Raw genomic sequence first — 23,158 nt, 5'->3', positions numbered from 1 at the left:
AGAGTTCAATTTTTTGAACGCATCCGGATGACCAACGGACACGATTTTTTTCGCACCGCACTCGTTCGGACCCGCTTCGGACCCATTCGCATGCGGTCTGCGAATCTCCATAGGAAATGAATGACTTCCGGTCGTTTCGTAGCCGTATCGGAGCTGATTTCAACTGCCAGTGTGAAGGCGGCGTAAGGATCCTGGACTTTTGGAATTTTACCAATTACCTGCATCATCGCAAGGATTGGAGGATCCTGACACCACCAGATCCTGACGGTAGTGACCACCTCACCCATCCTTCTTCGTCGAGTCAAGCTCTTGCACTTTTGAATCCAACTGAAAAATGAAGGTTGAGAAGGAAGAGGGCAGCTCAGACTGCTGCATCAGTCTCTGTCTCCATCGAGTCAGTTCAAGATCTTCCCAAGCCAGTTCCAGTCACCCCAGAGCCTGCAGAGACCGTTCCAGTCTACCCAGAGGAGTCCATTCCAGAGCAGCGCAGTCTCATAGTTTTGGCCACTGAGACCATTCCAGAGGCTCTCATTGAGCCCATCATGGCCAAGGAGGCCGTTCCTGAGCAGCCCGTTCTCACTGTCCTGGACCCAGAGGTGATTCTCAAGCGGCCTGCTTTCCCTGTAACTGTCATGGAGTTTGTCTCCGAGGAGCCTGCTGTCATTGCCACGCAGGCCACTCCTGAGCACAGTCTCCTACAGTCCATGAGCCCGCTCAAGTTCCAGAGCAGCTCATTTCATCTGTTTTGAACAAGAATGCCAGTCCAGAGCCAGTCAAGCACAAACTGTCATGCCCTAAGAAGCCGAAGAAAAGGAGGTCCCATGTTGGCAAGTCAAATGTCCTTTTAGAGGCCCCTAGCGCATTGGCCCGGGAGGTCCTGAAGCAAGTTCCAGTGTCGGCTCCAGCCTGAGCAAGTTCCAGTGTCGGCTCCAGCCCGAGCAAGTTCCAGTGTCGGCTCCAGCCCCTGAGCAAGTTCCAGTGTCGGCTCCAGCCCCTGAGCAAGTTCCAGTGACGGCTCCAGCCCCTGAGCAAGTTCCAGTGTCGGCTCCAGCCCCTGAGCAAGTTCCAGTGTCGGCTCCAGCCCCGGAGCCATGTCCAGTGTTTGTTCCTGAAGCCCTCGAGGGCACCCCAAGTTCAGTGTCTGTCAAGTCCACTCTAGTGACTCCTGAGTCTGTCAAGTCAAGTCCAGCCACCCCAGATCCAGTCAAGTCAGTTCTAGTCAGCCTGGTATCAGCTGAGACTGTTCCTGCAGTTTCCACTGAGTCAATCAAGACCACTGCAGTCATCCCAGAGTCTGTCAAGCCTGTTCCAGAGTCTGGTTGCAGTAACAAACTTTCTCTCCCACCTTCGAGTCAAGTTCTAGATCGTCTTCTGACTCCAAAGAAACGAAGGAAGAGAGCAACCAAGATCACTGCATCAGCCTATGAACAAGTCGAGTCTGCTCCTGTCAGTCCGGAGCCCGCCGCTTTGGAGGAAGCTGCCCCAGAGCACGCCAGTGCAGCCCAGGAGGGCGCTCCCAAGTCTATCCCTGAGCACGCCAGTGATACCCTGAGAGACACCTCAGCAGCCCTTGGGGACATCCTAGTGTCCAGTCATGTGTATATCCCTTCAGCCACGGAGCACGGTTCCGAGTCGGTGCCCAATACTGTCCAGGTCTCTCCCGAACACATTCCCCTGACACGCATAGTATTGTCATGGCCCCCGAGTTCATTCCTAATTCCTTCCCAAATCAAAGATTCATCCCTAAAACTATTTTTAGTAGGCCTATAGCCAACTTTGGAACACAGCTTGGTTAGTATGTGGCTTTGTTTTAGCAATTTCAGAGTCCAAATTGTTTTATAAAATATATATTTTTGCATAAAATAAGTTTAGTACAGAACATTATCTTTACAGTAAACTTAAAGTAACTTTTTTAAGTGTTTTTACTTCAGCAATCTTATTCCAAAGTGACATTTAACAGGTTTACACTAACTAAAAACTGAAATGGTACAAATAGATTTATTATTAATTTACAATCAATTACTTTCATTTGCTCATAACCTCATTAAGAAGGATCAGGGTGTGTATGGATATGAACTCACAGCCTTTCGAGGTTTTTTCACAGAGCTGTAGATCACGTCGCCCTCTGGATCCACTGACGATAAAGCCTGTGAATAAACATGATCAGCTTAAGAATAAGAATTCTGAGGATTTCCATTTATTTTCCTTTTTAGCATTTAGTAATTCATTTGTAATAAACACTTTAAATATAAATTGTATGTGGGCATTAAAACTAGTTCTTTCTAACTAGTATTCATTTAGCATGTGATGTTTTCTTTCTCGAAACTGGATAAGCCTATCCCAATCCTTCCTCTTGTGTCAGACATGAGCTATAAATGATGTGAAGAAACTGAATCTCAAAATAGAAAATCCAAGTCCACCTTCAGTGTTCTGCAAGGTAGGCAAAAGTTTTTTGTGCTAATTTTAATGTTCCTGTCGCTGTGCATGCACTTTTATTGTATGTGGCAGTGTAAACAACAGCTCAAAACCCTTTTATTTAAAGGCTAAATTTACTTCCTGTAGACAATTCCCATTGCATTATTGCAAGCAGTATCGATGATGTCACTAATGTTATGTGCAGTTAAATATCCCAGTGTGTAATTTTGTGTAACAAGTGTTCTTCTCACCAATACTCTTGTTGTGCGTCGTGGAGTTTGATGTGTTTTATAGACATGATATTGTTTCTTAATCAAATGTGTTGACCCCCCTCCCCCAGCACCCCATCCTAAAACAAGTTTCCCTTTTGATTTGGACAAACAGGACGTCCCAGCCTAAACTGCAGTGTGACTCAGTCATTCAGAGCATTCAAAGACCACACTTACTGCCTTATGAAAGATCACAGAACTGTAAATCACCGAACAGCCGTCCACTGAGGCATCATTAATGTTCAATCATCATCTCAGTAAATGTCTACAGAGAGGACTGATGACTTACAGTAGCGGCTGCTGGACTGATGGATGTCATCTGGTTTTCAGAGGCGGTCTGCATCAAACACAAACACAGATTTAGATTATTTTCTGAAGATTTCTGAATTCCATCAGTGTGTAAACTACTTACTGTATTACTGGTGGTGTTAAAATGTTCTTCTTCTCTAATGTGACCCCTCTCTGTCAGAGTGAGATATGAAGATTATATATCATAATATTTTCCATAGACACTGTTCAAGAAAAACCTTTTTTATTGTTTTTATTGTTGTGAAAACCAGCTTTTGGAACCTTTATTTTTAAGATTATACAATTACAGTTGACAGGGTTTATGAATGGCATATACAAAAGATATAAAATACTTGATTCTGATTGGTCAGTTGTATCTTTTTGTTGTCAAATGTGTGTATTATGATGCAAAACTAAATTTGACCCGTTTTTTTGTTCCCGTTTTTGTAATTGTGCTAGTTTGATGCCTCTCGAGTCACTTTACAGCCTCTTTCTTCTCACATACTGTAATCCATATATACAGTATATTATGCCCATTTATTGATTTCTTCATTAAATAGCTGTAAATGAAGCACAATAATATACTGTCAGTCCTCCAGAAGTGTAAAGAGAAAACTCACCCGGCTTCTTTCTCAGCCTCCAGGTTACTATTACAGCGAGAAAAACAAGCAGGAACAGCACAAGCGTCGCTACAAGACTCATGAGCAGAATCACATCATGCCTGCAGTGATGGAGAGACATATGTGTGTTTATCATACAGAACTATTCTCACTTTTAATGTGCAGCAAATTCATCTGTTAAAGCTTTGTTTCTAATTTAGAGATGCAATATAAGCAAATGAATTAATTTACATGCCTTAAATAGTAGTTTTGCTCATCCTGGCGGTGTATTTTTGTATTAATAGTCGCTGAGGCTGTTGTTAGAGATGGATGAGCTTCATCTCTGCAATTAAAATTAACATTACATTCCTATGTTGACATGTAATAGTTTGGTATCAGTTGCTATGAATGACTGAATAACAATGTTCACACTTACATGTGTGTCTCAGGTCTTAAATCGGTAATCATAACTGCTGCCAAAAACAGAAACAAAGAAACAAGTTTCTTAGTTTTATCAGAGTGTTATCATTAATGAAAGAAGCTGTTTGTTATGGGAGTCCATTTCCACCACATAAGGTAAAAACGAATGCTTTGGTAAATCATAATTATGACATAAAAAGTTGACTTTATGTCATAATCGTGACTTTTGATGTCATAATTATGACTTTTTTTTCTTATAATTTAGAGTTATGTCATAATTTTCTGTTATAATTATGAATTAAGCATGATTTTACACATTTTCATACTTTTTAATGTCATAATTAAAAATGTTGTCATAATTATGACTTTTTATGTTATAATTTAGACTTTTGTCATAATTCTGACATTTTATAGAATTTCAGCTTTTTGTATCATAATTATGACTTTTTTATGTCATAAATTCTACTTTTATGTCATAAATATGATTTACTAAAGCATTTTTTTTTTTTTTCGTATGTGGCTGAAATTGGCTTCCATTGTATGCAGTGCATCTAAACAACGACTGTCTCCAGAGTATTTTTTTTCTGATGGATAAATGATTACACATGTCATTTCATAATTGGTAATTAAACACATAAAAAATATTTGATCTGATTAACGATACTTGGTTACTCACGTAACCTCGGTTCTCTCTAGAGAGGGAACGAGTATTGCGTAAGCTCTGCTTACGCAGCGGGAAAAGCCTTCTTTTCTCGAGATACTGAAACCAAAAATTATCCTTAATTTCATATATTGTCAACGCAGTGCGGCTGCAGGCAGCTGAGCTAGAGCGGCATACTGCGCGCTCATTGGCTGCCGCGCGGCAACTGCTTAAGCCTACCAGTGAGCCTGGCGTGACGTCACGCCCAATGAGGGCGCGCGCGACCTCGCGCGTCACAGCCCGCCAGAATGGGCGGCGTCAGAGCGTATATAAGGAAGGCTCGTAGGCTATATTCTCTGTTTTCTGTCGACTGAAGCGACGCGAGCGATAGGCTCAGCACGGTCAGGGAACGCAATACTCGTTCCCTCTCTAGAGAGAACCGAGGTTACGTGAGTAACCAAGTATCGTTCTCTTACGAGAGGTTCTCTCGTATTGCGTAAGCTCTGCTTACGCAGCGGGAACCCTTTGTCCACGCCGTGCGAGCCTAACAATCACATATGACTCATAGAAAAACATAGAGGTGATTAAACAGGTGGCCAGCGGTGCGGGCCAACACATGTTCATAAGCACACATAGGGAAAAAACACAGAACGGCACTGCCGGTTCATGTTAACTGATACCCTGAGCGTGCAGCTCAACAGACAAGCTAATCGGAAATACAGCCTGACCCTTGGGCAGGACACGAATCACGACTAGACTGACAGAAGTTTAGCCTGCATAGCGGGAACTTCCAGGTTATAAAACCTAACAAATGTGGAGGGGGACGCCCAGCCCGCCGCCTTACAAATGTCATCAATGGAAATCCCACTGGACCATGCCCACGATGAGGCCATGCCTCTGGTGGAATGAGCCCGTATGCCTAACGGACATTGCAGGTCTTTTGACGCATAAGCTGCTGCAATAGCGTCTACTATCCATCTGGACAGTGTCTGTTTCGAAGCGGCGCGACCCTTGGTGCGCCCGCCAAACGAAACGAAAAGCTGCTCTGAGAACCTGAAGGCTGCAGAGCGCGTCACATAACACCTTAACGCCCTGACCGGGCAAAGGCAGTTAACCCCTTCCTCACTGCTGGAGGACGGCAGAGCCGATAGGGTAACGACCTGAGTCCTGAAGGGAGTGCCTAACACTTTGGGGACATAGCCGTGCTTCGGTTTGAGAATGGCTAACGAGTCGTTAGGTCCAAACTCGAGGCACGACGCGCTGATGGACAGCGCGTGTAAATCTCCCACACGTTTAACTGAAGCCAGAGCTAGCAGAAAAACGGTCTTAAGCGTCAAGTATTTCAACTCCACTGAGTCCAAAGGCTCAAAGGGATGCGCTTTTAAGGACTCCAGGACCAGGGACAGGTCCCAAATAGGAACCGTCGGGGGCCGTGGAGGGTTCATTCTCCTGGCCCCGCGTAGAAAGCGGGTAATGAGTTCATTTCTGCCCAGTGCACGGCCGCGCGCCGACTCAGCGAACGCTGCTATGGCCGCGACATAAACCTTGAGCGTGGAGGGGGACCTGCCCGCGTCCAACATCTCTTGGAGAAATTTCAGTACCTGTGGAACTCCACAGGTTCGAGCATTAGAACCCGTATTCACACACCACTTGTTAAACACTGACCATTTAGACGCATAGAGCCGCCTCGTCGAGGGGGCTCTGGACTGCGTGATCGTGTTAATTACCCCTTCTGGCAAGCCAACGAGTAATCGTTGATTATCCACGCATGCAGAGACCAGTGCTCTGGATGGGGATGCAGAATCGAGCCTCGGGCTTGAGAGAGGAGATCTCTCCTCACCGGAATCGGCCATGGGGCTGTGTCTGCCAGTCTCATTAGCTCGGGGAACCATGGTTGGTTTTCCCAACGCGGGGCTATGAGGAGCACTGCGCAGTTCAAACTCCTGATCCTCGCTAGCACTTGAGGTAGCATCGAGATCGGTGGGAACGCGTACAGCGGGGCGCTGGGCCAGGTCTGGGCCAGCGCGTCTTCCCTTTTCGAGAAGAACCTCTGGCACTGAGCATTCTCGCTCGTGGCGAAGAGGTCGATCTTCGCTTCGCCGAAACGACGCCAAAGCGTCTGTATCGTCTGGCGGTGTAGAGACCATTCCCCTGGGGGAACGTTGTCCCTGGACAGTCTGTCCGGGCCGTCGTTCAAACGACCGGGTACATGAGCTGCCCTTAGGGAGCGCAACGGGCCTTGAGCCCAGGATAGGAGGCGCTCTGCGAGCGCGCACAGGGTTCTGGATTTGATTCCACCCTGGCGGTTCACGTACGACACCACTGACATGTTGTCCGAGCGAACTAGCACATGGTGTCCCCGTATAAGCGGTAGAAAGTGCTTCAACGCTTTCTCGACCGCCAGCATCTCTAGACAGTTTATGTGAAGGTCTTTCTCCGTATTCGACCACGGGCCGCAAATCGGACTGCCTTCGTGAGTCGCTCCCCAACCCATGTTGGACGCGTCTGTCGAGATCACTTTGCGGTGTGCGATGGTTCCCATCGACACTCCCCGCTGATACCATTCGGCCGTCAGCCAGGGCTGCAGGGCTGTAACACAGCGCTGAGTCACTCTGATTGGAGTACGGCCTGAAATCCATGCTTTGCGGGGCGTCTCCGTTTTTAGCCAGCGTTGAAGCGGACGCATTCGGAGTAAACCCAGCTGCAGGACAGCTGCTGCTGATGCCATGTGGCCCAGCAACCTCTGAAAAGTTTTCAATGGAAAAACTTTTCCCTCCTGAAAGGAGGCGGCGAGGTGTCGAACACAGCGCGCGCGCTGTGCGGACAGTCTGGCTGTCATTGCCGCCGAGTCCAGATCTATACCCAGAAAAGTGATAGACTGGCTGGGGGCTAAAGAGCTCTTGTCCCAGTTCACGGAAAGACCCAAGCTTTGCAGGTGACCGAGAAGCGCTTCTCTGTGGGAAACTAGTTCCTCCGCCGAGTGCGCTATAATGAGCCAATCGTCCAGATAGTTCAGGATTCGCATTCCCCTCGATCTCAGGGGTGCGAGAGCCGCATCCATGCACTTCGTAAATGTACGGGGTGCCAGGGATAGGCCGAACGGCAGGACGGTGTACTGATATACCTGGCCGTCGAAGGCGAATCTCAAGAATGGCCTGTGACGGGGTATAATCTGAATCTGAAAGTACGCGTCTTTCAGGTCGAGAGATATGAACCAGTCCCCCGGGCGAATCTGCGCGAGGATTTGACTGGTTGTGAGCATTTTGAACGGCCGTTTCATAAGCGTTTTGTTCAAATATCTCAGATCCAATATAGGTCTGAGTGCTCCGCCCTTCTTGGGTACGAGGAAATAGCGGCTGTATACGCCTGCCTCGGAACCCGGAGGGAGAACCCGTTCTATCGCCCCTTTGCGCAGCAAATTCGCTATTTCTGTGTGAAGCAGATGCGCTGCATCCGCTTTCACTGTAGTCTCGGCCCGAGCGCGATAGCGCGGAGGGCGGCGAGCGAATTGAAGCGAATAGCCCTTTATCACTGTGTTCAGTACCCACTTCGACACACCCTGGATAGCTTTCCATGCATTCGCACTCATAGCTAGGGGTCGAATCGCCTCTGACTCTCGCCCGTCGCACAGCGCGGGACGGGGAATCTGTGGCGGTGTAAGCGCGAATCGCGCAGTGGCAGTGAGGGGGAACGGGGGTTCGCAGATGGCGGCAGCCGGCTGAACAGCGCTGTGAGAGAGCGTTTTGTGAGACGGCTCGCGGCGCAGAAGCGGGGCGGGCTCGTGCATGTTTATCGGAGAGTGTGCGTGCTGTAAAGCGGGCACAGAGCTCTTTATTATCACACAGCCGGTGGCTGACTTGTGCGTGTGTACATGAGGGTGCGCGCGCTGTGTAGCGGGCACAGGGCTCTTTATTAACACACCGCCGGTGGCTGGCTCGTGCATGTTTAGCTGAGAGTGTGCGTGCTGTGTAGCGGGCACAGGGCTCTTTATTAACACACAGCCGGTGGCTGGCTCGTACATGTTTAGCTGAGAGTGTGCGTGCTGTGTAGCGGGCACAGGGCTCTGTATTAACACGCGGCCAGTGGCAGAATGTTCCGTTACCCAAGCGTGTGAGACAGAGCGAGCACTGTGTAGGTGTGAGCACTGAAGTGTGGGCACGTGACCTACAGTTATCACTCGAGCGGCCGTAGCGCGCTTTATGTGAGTGCACTCTGTGGGGTACACAGGGGAATTTGTGCTTGTGTGTAGTGATGAGCACTGGGAAGTGGGCATGTTTACTACACTCATAACACTGACGGCGTGAGCCGTCTGACCAGACATTACACTCTTTATTCGATTTATCTGGGTCGCCGTAAAAACGGCGTTTGTGTGCAGGCGAGAGAGTTGCGAAACTGGCTCGTTGGCTGCTGTGGGCACTACTGCAGTAGCCTTTGACAAGGGGACTGGCAGAGGGATACATCTTAGTTTTGACGGTGGTCCGGCCGCGGCGGGAGCCGCCCGTCTTTTCCTCCCGACGGGTGCTAGGAGGACTTAGCAGGCTCGGGCTTCAGCGTTACCTTAGGCCGAGGCCCACGCGGGGGCGGCGGCCTGTGCTGGCTGGTGGAGCGGGACCTGGGGCGGCCGCGCTGGCGCTGCTTAGAGTCTGGGGGTCGAGACGGCCGCTGTGCGGAGCTGCGTGCAGGAGGCTGGCTAGAGCGGCCTGCAGCGGAGCTCGAGCGGCGGGGCAGGAAGAGGTTCATGGCCTGTGACGCTTTCTGTACCTCAGAAAAACGGTCCACGAGGCCGCTCACTGCCGGGCCGAAGAGACCAGTAGGCGAGAGCGGGGCGTTCAGGAAGACGGATCGCTCTTGTTCCCCCATATCGGCGAGAGTTAACCAAAGGTGGCGCTCGATGACGGTCAGCGAAGCCATGGATCGTCCGATCGCTTGGGCTGCTGTCTTAGTCGTGCGAAGGGAAAGGTCCGTCGCACTGCGCAGGTTGGTTAGGGCCGATCTGTCCAGTTCTCCCTCGTCAAGCTGGCGGAGGAGGTCCGCCTGGAGAACTTGAAGGACCGCCATTGTGTGCAGAGCTGAGGCGGCTTGCCCAGCGGCGGAGAAAGCGCGGCTGGCGAACGCCGAAGTAGTCCTGCAGGCTTTGGACGGGAGGGCAACCTTTGAGCGCCATCTCGCGGATGGGGGGCAAAGATGCGCTGCAACCGCCTGTTCGACCGGTGGAATCCGGTCATACCCCTTCTCCGTGGCTCCGTCCACGCGGGAGAGAGTCGATGAGGCCGGAGAGCGGAGTCTGGCCGAAACTGGAGCGTTCCAGGATTTAGAAAGCTCGTCGTGGAGCTCAGGCAGAAACGGCGCCGGTCTAGACGCTGGAGCCTGGCGACTGGTGGTCAGGAAGCATCCATCAAGTCTGTTAGGCGGGGGTACCTCCGGCGCAGACCACTCGAGGCCCAAACGCTCGACCGCCATAGTGAGGAGGTGGAGAAGCTCGGCCTCCACTCCGGCGGGAGCCCTGCTGGAAGCTCTGGTGGAGGAGGTGGATCGGGCGGAGCCGGACCACGCCTCGCTGTCCGACGCTAACAATGAGCATGTGTCCAGCCGATCGTTGTCGTCCGCTTCATCCGCTGTGTCGACGGCATCGAGGGCGAGAGCCGTCGGCTGCGCGTCGGGGAGCGGGGGCGGAGAGGGAGAGAGCGAGGCTCGCGGGAGAGGCTCCGGCGAGGCCTTGGCTCGTGTCTCAGGCTCCGGTGGGCGTTGTGAGCGGCGTTTTTTCTTTCGCGGCCCAGCAACGGCAGGAGCGGCGTCTGAAAAGAGGGCGAGTCGAGCCCGCAGGGTCGACATCTGCAGCTCTTCACAGCATTCGCAGCCGCCCGAGGAAAACGCGACGACTGCATGATCCCGTCCCAGGCAGAGAGCGCAGAGAAGATGGCGGTCTCCGTCGCTGAGCGGTGAGCGGCATGAGCCGCACGTGGTGCGAGGCATTTGAAACAACGCCTCGTGCTCTTTTAGAGTGCTGCGGAGAAAAGCAATACACACAAGAGCTTAACACGGAAGGATATGTATCGCCGGATAGCTGAGCTGGCACGGCAGGCTGAAGGCGGCGAAGAGATCGTCCGGCTTCCTCAGGCTGTCCTAAGCTGGCTCGTTAGCTTGATCCAAGAAGGCCACGGCGACGGTTTCCTCTCAGAGACCAGCGATGCGAGTGCTTCGCTGAAAAGACAGAAATCAGAGAATATAGCCTACGAGCCTTCCTTATATACGCTCTGACGCCGCCCATTCTGGCGGGCTGTGACGCGCGAGGTCGCGCGCGCCCTCATTGGGCGTGACGTCACGCCAGGCTCACTGGTAGGCTTAAGCAGTTGCCGCGCGGCAGCCAATGAGCGCGCAGTATGCCGCTCTAGCTCAGCTGCCTGCAGCCGCACTGCGTTGACAATATATGAAATTAAGGATAATTTTTGGTTTCAGTATCTCGAGAAAAGAAGGCTTTTCCCGCTGCGTAAGCAGAGCTTACGCAATACGAGAGAACCTCTCGTAAGAGAACCCAGTTCAGCTGCTCCTTACTGGTTATTATTTCATTCACACTTGTGGGATTTCTGTTTGCAGATGTCTGAGTTGTGTACCTGCAAAACAATGTAAAAAGAGAGAGAAAAATATGTTCAATCAAAAATGAAAGTACAATCGAGTCTTATCATTCCAAACCTGTATGTATACTGTATACTTTCTTTCTTCTGTGGAACACAAAAACAATGTAGGCTTGTATGCTCTTCTCCTGTACTTCTTTCCTTAAAAAATACCTAATCAGTCCAAATTGTGAACAAATCATGTAGACCAGTTTTGGGAACAGGATCAACAGGGTTTTGGGCTACAAATGTATTTAGATGCATTTGATTCTTTTAAATGGTCAAAAAGTACACCTACTTGTCTGTCTCGGGGTCAGATGGTGTAGTTGTTGGAATATGTGTCACTGAAAGAAGAAAAACATTATTAGTTATTTTTAGGCCATTAAGAGTGTCTCCATTTTTACAGCTGAACTGATTTGTGATCTTACCAGGTTTGGGTTCATTGACAGTGAGTTGAACAGGAGCCTGCAGATCTCCTACAGAGCAGAGGTACCATCCAGAATCACTGAGTCTCAGTCCAGTCATCAACACAGTGAAGGAGCTTCCCCCATCATCACTGATCTGGACTGATGAATCCTGGGATGTTTTAGTCCTCTTCTCAGTGTAACAGCTCTGATCTTTATATCTGCACCACTGTTTGAGTTCATTCTTATATCCAGAAGTGTAGAAACACTGGACACTGACATTATCACCTTCATGTCCAGATACACTGCTGCTCTTTACATACACACCAGGAGCTGAACACAGTCAAAAAGACAATAAGATTTGTCCATCAATTGTCTTATTGGCTATAAAATGTAAATAGGCCTATCTAAATTCCCTTGATCTTGATTTATTTGATATTTGTAAGTGTTTACTATATGGTAACACACTTTATTCAAAACTGGTTTTATTTTTTAACAGTTACAGTCACAGAACCGAAAAATGTGGAAGTTTGGTTCCTGTACTATAGAAAGTTCATTCTTCCACCGATATGCAGGAATGCTGTACTAAAATACAAAAAATTAACAAAAAATAACAATTTCTGTTTCCGTATTCAAAAAATGTCTCCTGCACTGATACCGCTTTACTGCTTTTTTAAACCACATTCAGCGAGTAATGTGATCCAGAACGAATCACTCTTATGAGACGGTTCTTTTCAGTGCATTAAATAATAGGCTACAGAGCAACCAGTCCAACTCCAGAATGAATACGCTTGTTTGAGAAGAGCAAAATCAGTGCAGAAGCGATCACAGGTGATAACCGTGAAATGCCGGTTAAAAATGTGTCCGAGTGGTCCTGTACCGTAGACTGTATACAAGGCTCTGATGTCCTGCTGACGTAGGCTATGTAAAAAAACTCTTGCGACCCAGCTAACAGGGAACGTTCTCAGAACATTGGCTAACGTTCTCTGAAAGTTCTCTAAAAGTTTTCAAAAATGTTCTTGCTGTAACGTTATTATAACGTTGTGCCAACGTTATATGTCATTGATAAACGTTCTAAAGACATTAGCATTAAAACGTTATTCTTACGTTGTTAGTGGAACGTTTTAAAAACGTTAGTATGTTAAAAATATATATATTAGTCATTACAAATTAGTTATACAGCTTTTTATTCTGCAAATCCAGTGACACAACTAATGACACAATGCACTGACATTATTTAACTTATTTTTTATGGTCAGAAAAAAAAATCCCAGAATATAAAATAATTATGTATTCAACAGGAAATAGCAGTATTCATTTAAGTTGAGTGCATTTTGCTTGTTGTATGAATTAGACACTTTTATCACAATGCTGATTAACTTCATTGATAAACGTTCTAAAAACGTTAGCATTAAAACGTTATTCTTACTTGTTAGTGGAACGTTTTAAAAACGTTACTAAATTAAAACAAATATTAGTAATTACAAATTAATCATACAGCTTTTATCTTCTGCAAAACAACTTCAGAAACATAATTTGTATATACAGTGACAATGCACTGATTTTTTTTTTTTTTGGGGGGGGGGGGGGGGGGTTAAAATATTTATTAAAATATTATTATTAGTTTAGAAACACCCCTTTAAATTTGATATTTGGATCGAGCGCTTGACAACAGTAATGGACCCTTTTCACAGACTGTAATTACGCGTTTTAACAACCATCAGTATAGTAAATTGTGCTATTTACAATATACAGTGTATGGAAGGCCATATTTTCAATTCCTCCAGGCAGCTATTTTTGGGAAAGTACTATCTATTTGAATTGGGGAATACTGAAATCTCAAAAACTGCTTAAAGTCCAACTGAAATCAAAATTGACCCTATTTACCTTGTTAGCGCATATTACTAGTCTTGTGGTGAACAATTAATCCGTGCAAGTTAAAACACAGAAAAAAATTGTTTGCCGTCGTAATCTTTAATCAAAGTCTGAAAAGTTACTTCCGGTCTGGAATGGCGTCCCTTCTCTGATGACGTAGGTTTGAGGACTTGGTTTGGGAAACGCTTAACCATATGGAGAGAGAATTGTGTCTTTATTACATGCTAGAAAATAAATGATCTGAGAGAAAAAAAAAAGTTTGAGAGAAAAAGTTATCACACTGATAGCAAAAAAGCATTTCATGAGAGAAAAAAAAATATTTGAGAGAAAAAGTTTTCATACCAATAGCAAAAAATAATGTTTGAGACTAAAAAAAGTTTTGAGAGAAAGTATTTTCTCATAGAACATAAAAAATATCAATCTGAATTTTTAAAAATTATTTCTGAGAAAAAAAATCTCTCTCAAAATACTTTGAAAAAAACTCTCAAATATATATTTTTTGCTATCAGTGTGAAAACATTTTCTCAAAAAAAAAAAAGTGTTTCTCTCAAAATGCTTTTCTTTGCTCTCGATGGAATTTCTTGCTCTCGTGTCAGGATTCTGCTTTCACTGTGAAAATTGTGTCATGGGCGGGGCCACGTTCCTATTGGCCAGTCGGGTGAACATCGTCTTGTCTTGGGAGTCGAACTGAATCATTATACCATTGTTCGGTTCACCGGCATAGATGCCGCCTATTAAATAACATATTTCACTGAGAACAACACTGTGTTAGTTGCCGCCGGTGTGTGTACACTCATAGAGAATAATGTGTTCGAATTTAAAAGACGTGGCGAACCCAATATTCCAAAGCAGATTAAACTTTTTGTAAATGGTCAGAAAATCTAATTAGATATTCTGCATGAGCAAGTACAGCATCCCAGTGCTTTCATACTAATCTCACCACACTTTAATACAACACTGTTATATTTTCTCCCTGTAGTGTCTCCGGAGATCCTCTCAGGGTTTAGTCCAGTCCAGTCCGATGTGCCGGAAGTGGAAGCTGATGTGATCGTGGATAATCATTTAAAAAAAATTTTTTTTTTTTTTTTTTTTTAGCTTGCTGATAGGTTAGGGTTAGGTAAAGAGGTAGTTTTAGTTTTGTTTCATGTTTCATTATTTTGAAGTTTAATCAGTTCTATGTTTTAGTCCAGGTTTATTTTCATGTTAATTTCATATTTCAATTTAACCCAAGTCGGTTTCAATTGTATCTGTATCTTGAAATAAACTACACTTTGGTTCACTTCAGCTCGCCTTCAGTGGACTACATTACACATATTATAGACATGATTCATGGGTCTTTTTGATTTTAATTATCTTTCTAGATCTTTTGTCTTAATTTTAAAATCTGAAAGTTCTTAATAAGGTGCTTTCATAAAATGATTGTCATATATACATTATATGCAAAAACATTGAGAATGTTTAAACAAGTGAATGTAATGATTTAAGAACGTTAGTTTTCATAATCTTAGAAAAACATTAAGAGAACGTTTATATAACAGGAGATTTGAACGTTCTAATAAGGTTTTGAATAACGTTCTCATAACCAAGCAATAATGTTAATACAACGTTTTATAACAAGATAATTAAACGTTCTAATAATGTTTTTAATAATGTTCTTATAACCAATAAATAACGTTAATACACCGTCTAAAAAACTGGACGTTTTTGTCATGATTCATGTCTGTGTTCCCCTGTCTTGTCCCTTGTTTAACAGTTCCCCGTTATGTTGATTAGTTTCCTCAGGTGTTTCTGATTAGCCACGCCCCCTTGTTATCTTGTTTAGCTTGTTTGTCTCTGTATTTAAACCCTGTGTATTGTGTCAGTGTTTGTGGGTTCTTGACTTTGTAATGTTGTTTGTACTGTTCCTGATTCCTGATTCCTGATTCCTGTTCCCTGTTCCCTGTTCCCTGTTCCTGTTCCCTGTTCCTGTTCCTGTTCCTGTTCCTGTTCCTGTTCCCTGTTCCTGTTCCTGTTCCCTGTTCCTGTTCCCTGTTCCTGTTCCTGTTCCCTGTTCCTGTTCCTGTTCCTGTTCCTGTTCCTGTTCCTGTTCCCTGTTCCCGTTTCCTGTTCCTGATTCCTGTTCCTGATTCCTGTTCCTGAGTCATGTTCCTGAGTCATGTTCCCTAGTCTAAGTCTATGTCTGTCTAGTTCTGAGTCTGTTTAATTAAAGCTGTTGCACATGGATCCTGCTTCCTCCTTTGATTCAGCCAGCATCATTACAGAAGAACCCACCAAAAATGGATCTAGCAGCAGCTTTGGGGAGTCTCCAGCCAAGAAGGCGGCCACGCCTAATTCTGGTACCCAGGATGGCCGCCTTCATGCTTCCTGAGCTTCTTTCTGTTCCTGAGATCACGTCTGCCGATCCAGAGACTGTTCACGTCACGTTTGCCGATCCAGAGACGGTTCACATCACGTCTGCCGATCCAGAGACTGTTCACGTCACGTCTGCCGATCCAGAGACTGTTCACGTCACTTCTGCCGATCCAGAGACTGTTCACGTCACGCCCGCCGAGCCAGTGTCTCAGGACAAGATGGTCTCCGCCGAGCCAGTGTCTTCGGACAAGATGGCCGTCGCCGAGCCAGTGTCTCCGGAAGAGATGGCCGCCGACACGCCTGAACCTGAGCCCTCAGCAGAGATGGCTGCCGCCACGCCTGAACCTGAGCCCTCAGCAGAGATGGCCGCCGCCACGCTGTCTGTTCCTGTTCCTGAGCCAGTGTCTGTTCCTGAGCCGGTGTCTGTTCCTGAGCCGGTGTCTGTTCCTGAGCCGGTGTCTGTTCCTGAGCCGGTGTCTGTTCCTGCCCATAACCCCATAGCCGCCCCCAAGGAAATTTTGGGGGGGGGCAGGAGGTCCCCTGATAGGATCATGGAGGCCACGCTGCCATGGTCTCCTGTACTGTCTGGTCCGCCCTGTAGCCCTGAACCGCCAGGTCCGCCTGGTCCCCCTGAACCGTCTGCTCCGCCCTGGCCGCCTGAAGGGTCGTCTCCGCCCTGGCCGCCTGCACTGCCTGCTCCACCATGGTCGCCGGCACAGCCTGCACTGCCTGCTCCGCCCTGTTCGCCTGCAATGCCTGCTTCGCCCTGGTCGCCTGCACAGCCTGATCCGCCCTGGCCTCCCGTCCTGCCGCAGTCTCCAGGCCCTCTGCCGCTCCATGGGCCTGGCCCTCCATCCCGCCCCCGGGTCCGCCTCCGCTCCACCACCCTCCTGAACTATTGTTTTTTTGTTTTGTTGGGCGTCAGGAGCCGCCCATAGAGAGGGGGTTATGTCATGATTCATGTCTGTGTTCCCCTGTCTTGTCCCTTGTTTAACAGTTCCCCGTTATGTTGATTAGTTTCCTCAGGTGTTTCTGATTAGCCACGCCCCCTTGTTATCTTGTTTAGCTTGTTTGTCTCTGTATTTAAACCCTGTGTATTGTGTCAGTGTTTGTGGGTTCTTGACTTTGTAATGTTGTTTGTACTGTTCCTGATTCCTGATTCCTGATTCCTGTTCCCTGTTCCTGTTCCCTGTTCCTGTTCCTGTTCCTGAGTCATGTTCCCTAGTCTAAGTCTATGTCTGTCTAGTTCTGAGTCTGTTTAATTAAAGCTGTTGCACATGGATCCTGATTCCTCCTTTGATTCAGCCAGCATCATTACAGTTTTGAATGTTCCTAGAACATTCAGAAATAACGTTTTTATAACTTAATGGGAACGTTATGGAAACGTTCTTATAACCTAAGAATTGAACGTTCTAATAACGTTTGAATAACGTTCTTATAACCAAGCAAGAACGTTAATACAACGTTTATATAACAGGAGAATTGAACGTTCTAATAACGTTTTGAATAAAGTTCTTATAACTAAGAAATAACGTTAATACAACGTCTAAAAAAGTGGACGCTTTGAACGTTTCTAGAACATTCAGAAATAACGTTTTTATAACTTAATGGGAACGTTATCGATGGGAAACGATTTGCTGACGACACATAATGTTCATTGGTTTAAACAACCGTGATACATTGTTTTCTTTTACGTTTGATTTTAAAACCCTGATATCCTGCTTTTACAGTATGTGTATAAATTATGTGTGACTATTCCTAAACTTTCTCTATGGGTTATGTGATTGTTGTCATATTTAGGCCTGTAAAAATGTCTATGTATTTGTGGTACTGTACTGCACAGGAGTATGTGTGAAACGGTCTGACTGAACGTTGTTAAACGGGATGGTCTAGCCGGAGGATTGTTCTTGTCGCCAACTGTGACAGCTGCCGTTGATGAGTGGCAGTAACGTTTGTACTGGACTTTTTAAAAGTTATATAAAACTCTCTTAAAGGGGTTCACAAACTGTCTAAATATGTTCGCCATTGTCCATTTCTATGATAAAGAGTAAACTATATAATCTTATAAATCTGTAAACTAACTAATCGCATCTTAGTAATATAAGTCAAAATTGGAATCACTTTCAATCTTTTTTAAAAGTTTTTTTTTTTTTACATATGTATCATTAGATATTTGAGTAAGTTGAAACCCAATACTTTAAAGGTGTAATTCGGTTTACTTGTGTGTAAAGAAATACATATTATAACCCAACAACACTTAGCCTATACCTTTTATATTATTTACAATGTTATTTATATCTTCATTATTTCATTTTTATATTGTATTATATTATATTTATAATAAATATATAACCCAACAACAACACTTACCTTTTACATTATTTATAACGCTATTTATAGCTTAATCATTTCATATTTATTCTATTTTAATAAATTGCATTGTCAGAAAACAAAACTGTAATTCGTAAATCGTAATTTGGAAAGAAGTTTTTTACCTGATTGGACCGTCAGATACAAATAATAACCAGCGTCTACAGTGCCAGGGCCACCAATCTCCACAGCGCACCAGTAATATCCAGAGTCGGAGATCTTCAGTTTGTCCCATCGCACTGTAAAAATACTCTGGTCTGGATAATCAGTGATGGAAAATTTTCCTGTCTTTCCTGTTGCATATGCCAATATACTGCAAGTGCCCCAATCTCTCCCCCAACACAAATATTTGCGGTTTTCTTTGTGTTGTTTATCATACACACATGGAATAATGCCAGATGATCCAGATTTCACTGCTATATTAAGTTTCAGTGTATTAACTCTAGCAGCACCTGTGGACAAGAATAAACGTATGGGAGAAAACATAAAACACAAACTGCACATGATGTAGTGGAATTATAACTTAAACCATTAAAAAAAAATAACAACAGACTATACAATGGTTTAGTAATACTTTAAACAAAATTATATATATTTTACCTGAGATGTAAAGTAAAATCCCAGAGAGAATCAGAAGGTAAATCATGTCTATAGTGGAGTGTGTGTGCTATAGTGGAGTGTATGAGAGGAGCTGGTCACTTCTTGAAGTGTCTCTGTTTCCGTTTCAGAACAGAAATATCATCGCCTGAAACCACATAAAATAAGCATCAGCAAGTGAGCAAAGTAGCAGCAACAAACTCAAACTAGCCACAACACAACAACAATCAACATTTTCCTTATGGCTAATTTGATTTGTGAACAGGTTAAAGCATGTTAAAAGATACTGTAGTAGTGGTATAATCTGAATAAGCAGATTCTCTTGTTCAATTTGATATAAAACTTGAACATTTTGATTGACAAAATAAATGCATACAAAATCTAAACTGTACATGTTTTCAAATATTACAACTCAAAATATTTCAAAACACTATTCATAGCAAAGAATATAGGAAAAAATTATATTAAAGTTTGAGATAAAAAAGTATTGCAACCATCCCCAGTGTCTCATATTTCCTTAAAATAATTCACAATTATGTATTTAAAATGTATTCATGAATATTTAAAAATGTGTTGTGGCTACATTGGTTCCTGTAGTGAGTGTGCAAGTAAAATAATAATGTGTGAGTGTGAATCTGCACTGTGGCCTTTGAACAGAAACCAACCACAAAAACACACGAGTCAGTAAAGAAGCAACACATTCACGCAGAGACTGACCTCAGCTCCACCGGCACTGTTCACCACATGCAGATACAGTGAGATACATACAGTATATGGGCAGACAAAAAAAAAAAAACCTGATGTCTCTGTTGACGGCCATTCAAAAGAAAAAAGTAGTGTATATCCAGAATACAGTATAGCAACAGTTTCAAACGAGGAATGAAATGTTACAATACATAGTCCGGGTTAGTTGAAACTTACATTAGATGTAACATTAGAAAATGTATAAAAAATTAATTTGAAAGGTTTTTATTCAACACAGGCTTTTTAACATAATTGATGTGTGTGTGTGTGTGTGTGTGTGTGTGTGTGTGTGTGTGTGTGTGTGTGTGTGTGTGTGTTTGTGTGTGTGTGTGTAACAAAACTGAATAAAATGAGCAAATGTGCACCAGCTTCAACAATTGAACACTATTTGTGTGTTTGTGTGTGTTGTTTCTAGTTGGAAAAATTGGAAGTGTTCATTTCAGGTCTCCCCTACACATTACAAAACAAGACAGGACAATAGAACATGAAGCCAAAGGCAAACAACACAGAGACACACACACACACACACACACACACACACACACACACACACACACACACACACACGTTAGGTTTCAGTATGTGCTTGGTACGTTTTTTCGTCTTCAAAGCAAACTTGGGTCTCCAGACAAACTTTAAATCCCGTCTGGCTAGCGCACTTCCCATAATGTTTACGCATTATGTCAGCAGGTGGAGAGTAGACGGTCCGTTGAAAGGGATAGTTCACCCAAAAATGAAAATTCTGTGATCATTTACTCTCCCTCAAGTTGTTCCAAACCTGTATGACTTTCTTTCTTCTGCTGAACACAAAAGAAGATATTTTAAAGAAGGTTGGTAATTAAACAGTTGCTGGTCCCCATTGACTTCCATAGTATGTTTTTTTTCCTACTATGGAAGTCAATGGGGTCCATCAGACATTTGGTTACCGACTTTCTTCAAAATATCTTCTTTTGTGTTCAGGAGAAGAAAGAAAGTCATGCAGGTTTGGAACAACTTGAGGGAGAGTAAATGATCACAGAATTTTCATTTTTGGGTGAAGTATCCCTTGAACAAGCGTCTGGATGCAGTCTCAGGATAAAGACTTGATGCTTGATGACTTGATACTTGAGTCAATGGTGTTGAAGTTGCAATCAATATCTTCCATGTTAAACAAAGAAATGATGATGAACTTGCAATTTTAGTTTGACTCTCTAATGGTTGAGGAAGTTACACATGTCTTGATGTGTTGAGGCCTGTGTCTTGATGTGGTGTGTGAGCTCTGAGGCCGGGTGAGTTCACACTCGAACAGCAACCAGAAGACGCAGAGAAGAGAGAGGAGAGAGGTCACTCCGACAGTGGCCTTTAACTCCTCAGTGAGCCAATAGGAACTTAACCCATCACAGAAACCCTTCTGCATTTTTACATTATCAATGTCAAAATATTACACAATTTTCTATCTTCGTGGGGACATTTGGAGAACGAACACACACATGGGTTTCCATGTTTTATGGGGGGTTTCTACAGACATAATGATTTTTATACTGTACAAACTGTATATTCTATCTCCTAACCCAAAACAATCCTACACATCTAAGAAAACCTTCTGCATTTTTAAATTGTCAAAAAACCTAATTTAGTATGATTTATAAGCTGATTTACTCATGGGGTCCAAAAAAAAAAATGTCCCCACAAGATCAAAAATGTCTGGTATTTTTTTTCGGGTACACTTTGTCCCCATAACATACCTAAACCACACACACACACACACACACACGCACGCACGCACACACACACAGACACACACACACACTTCCGAGGATTTAAACAAGTTATGTTATAAACAAGTTTTCTCAAACCACTATAGAACTTTAAGCTTTAATGATAATACTGGTACGAAATAGCTAAAACAATTTTCAAATTAAATAAAAAATATATGCATCAAATAATTATTTGTTCAGCATGTCCAGTGGTTTTTATTTGGTTTGACTTCCTGCCTCCATTAACTTATGAATGTGTTTGATGTTGTTGAACTTACAGCAGGTGAAATATGGAAAGGGGGACTTTTTAAGTTTAATACAATATAATGTAACATAATATGACAATATGAAAGTGTTAAGTCATGGTCAGAGGAAGGTGATTTTAGAAATAGTGGGATATTAGACATCAAATGAAATGGTACATTTGTGTTAAGAACATTCTAGTGATTTATTTTAATACTGTCATTTTAAAAATTTCCAAAAGTCAACAATCCACATTTCCCAAATGTCAACAATGAGTGTTGCAACTGTACGGTTACTGGAAGTTCTTTTGTTGTTGTTGTTTTTTTTAAGCTGTTGAAAGGTTTTTTAATGCAATGTTCAAGTCTTACACAGCTGGATATAAACTGAACAGTGGCTGTAAAGTAGAATATATTATATATACACACTTATAATCAAATCTACATGCAGTACTTGCTCACCCTGCTGTCTTTAAGAAGTGAAATCAATCAAAGTATACAAAGAAACAACAGAAGAACAGGCTAGTTTCTACAAACAAATATAAAAGCATGTTTTGAGGGAAGATTAAGAATGTAATTTCTTTCTTACCTGCAGTGTAAAGTAAAACACCAAGGAGAATCAGAGGAAGAGCCATGTGACCGTCTGAATGAGTAAAAGACAGAACCTGAAATGAAAATCTTGACTTCCTGCCTCTGATAATGAGCCGTTCCTGTTTCTACTCATTGATGTAATGAAAACTGAAGTCAGCAGAGACATCATCAATCCTGCGCGCGCACACACACACACACTCTATGAATGGTTTGACAAAAGAGTATTTTACATGCACTTGAAAAGGTTTAGATAAAAGCAAAGAGCTGAGGCAGCCTTACAGTACAACACTTCCCAAAGAAATATGCACAAATACAATGTACAAAACACTGAAGCTGAAGACCTTATAGATTATTGACCCTTAATTCATAAAAAGAGATATTTTATATAGTGCATGGTGAGCTTCATGCATATTACGAACCAGGCAGAACAGAATTTACACAAGCATCTTATTTCATTCTCCAAACTAAAATTACAATTCCATTCTTGTTTGGGTATCAAGCCCAACAAAACATCACTGACACACATTCAGACAAGAGTCAGGGATGTAATGTAAAAAGCAGAATTGAGAGCCTTTTCATACATTATCAATTTCAGGGTGTTATGATCTGCTCAGAGACTTGGGGTGAAGATCCAAATGCAGATTTATTGGGACAATCCAGAATCGTAATACATATTACAGGAAAAAGGTCAAACACACAGGCAGAGAATCAAAAACCCAAGACACAGGAAACTAGGATAACACTCAGAACTGCAGTGCAATGGTTTATGGGAAATGTAGTTCATGGTGAGATAAAGCAGAATGATGGAGTGCCCTCAGCTGGTGGTTGTGACACAGTGACAGTTATCACAGTTATGTCAAATAAATGAATACATTTATAACATTGGCTGGCCAAAATAAAATCTTTGCCGTTTCATAATCGTTGTACCATTTCAATTTCGCTTTGAAATAGCAGGTTCCATTGTGACAACATGCCCCACTATATTGGTCATTGTAGAATGAGTCTGTA

The 23,158-nt window shown here is 44.0% G+C and overlaps 2 protein-coding genes across 2 annotated transcripts in view; both read right to left on the bottom strand.

Moving 5' to 3' along the window:
* LOC311085991 (uncharacterized protein) overlaps positions 1 to 23,158 on the bottom strand; it is an 83,169-nt gene that overhangs the window by 5,026 nt on the left and 54,985 nt on the right. The window lies entirely within an intron of this gene.
* LOC311087008 (uncharacterized protein) lies at positions 2,055 to 22,201 on the bottom strand (the record flags this gene model as incomplete). Its single annotated transcript, XM_084120268.1, has 12 exons — positions 22,149 to 22,201; positions 18,844 to 18,988; positions 18,369 to 18,695; positions 11,671 to 11,979; positions 11,541 to 11,586; positions 11,184 to 11,242; positions 4,008 to 4,044; positions 3,828 to 3,914; positions 3,593 to 3,693; positions 3,097 to 3,146; positions 2,974 to 3,021; positions 2,055 to 2,147 (listed from the first exon to the last, which is right to left on the bottom strand). Exons 2-12 carry the CDS (start codon positions 18,887 to 18,889, stop codon positions 2,055 to 2,057), a joined length of 1,203 nt encoding a protein of 400 aa, XP_083976394.1. The 5' UTR covers positions 18,890 to 18,988; positions 22,149 to 22,201.

Source organism: Abramis brama, assembly GCF_963993115.1.
Source record: "Abramis brama genome assembly, chromosome: 7".
Classification (NCBI taxonomy): Eukaryota; Metazoa; Chordata; class Actinopteri; order Cypriniformes; family Leuciscidae; genus Abramis; species Abramis brama.
This window is presented reverse-complemented; position numbering and strand designations above follow the sequence as displayed.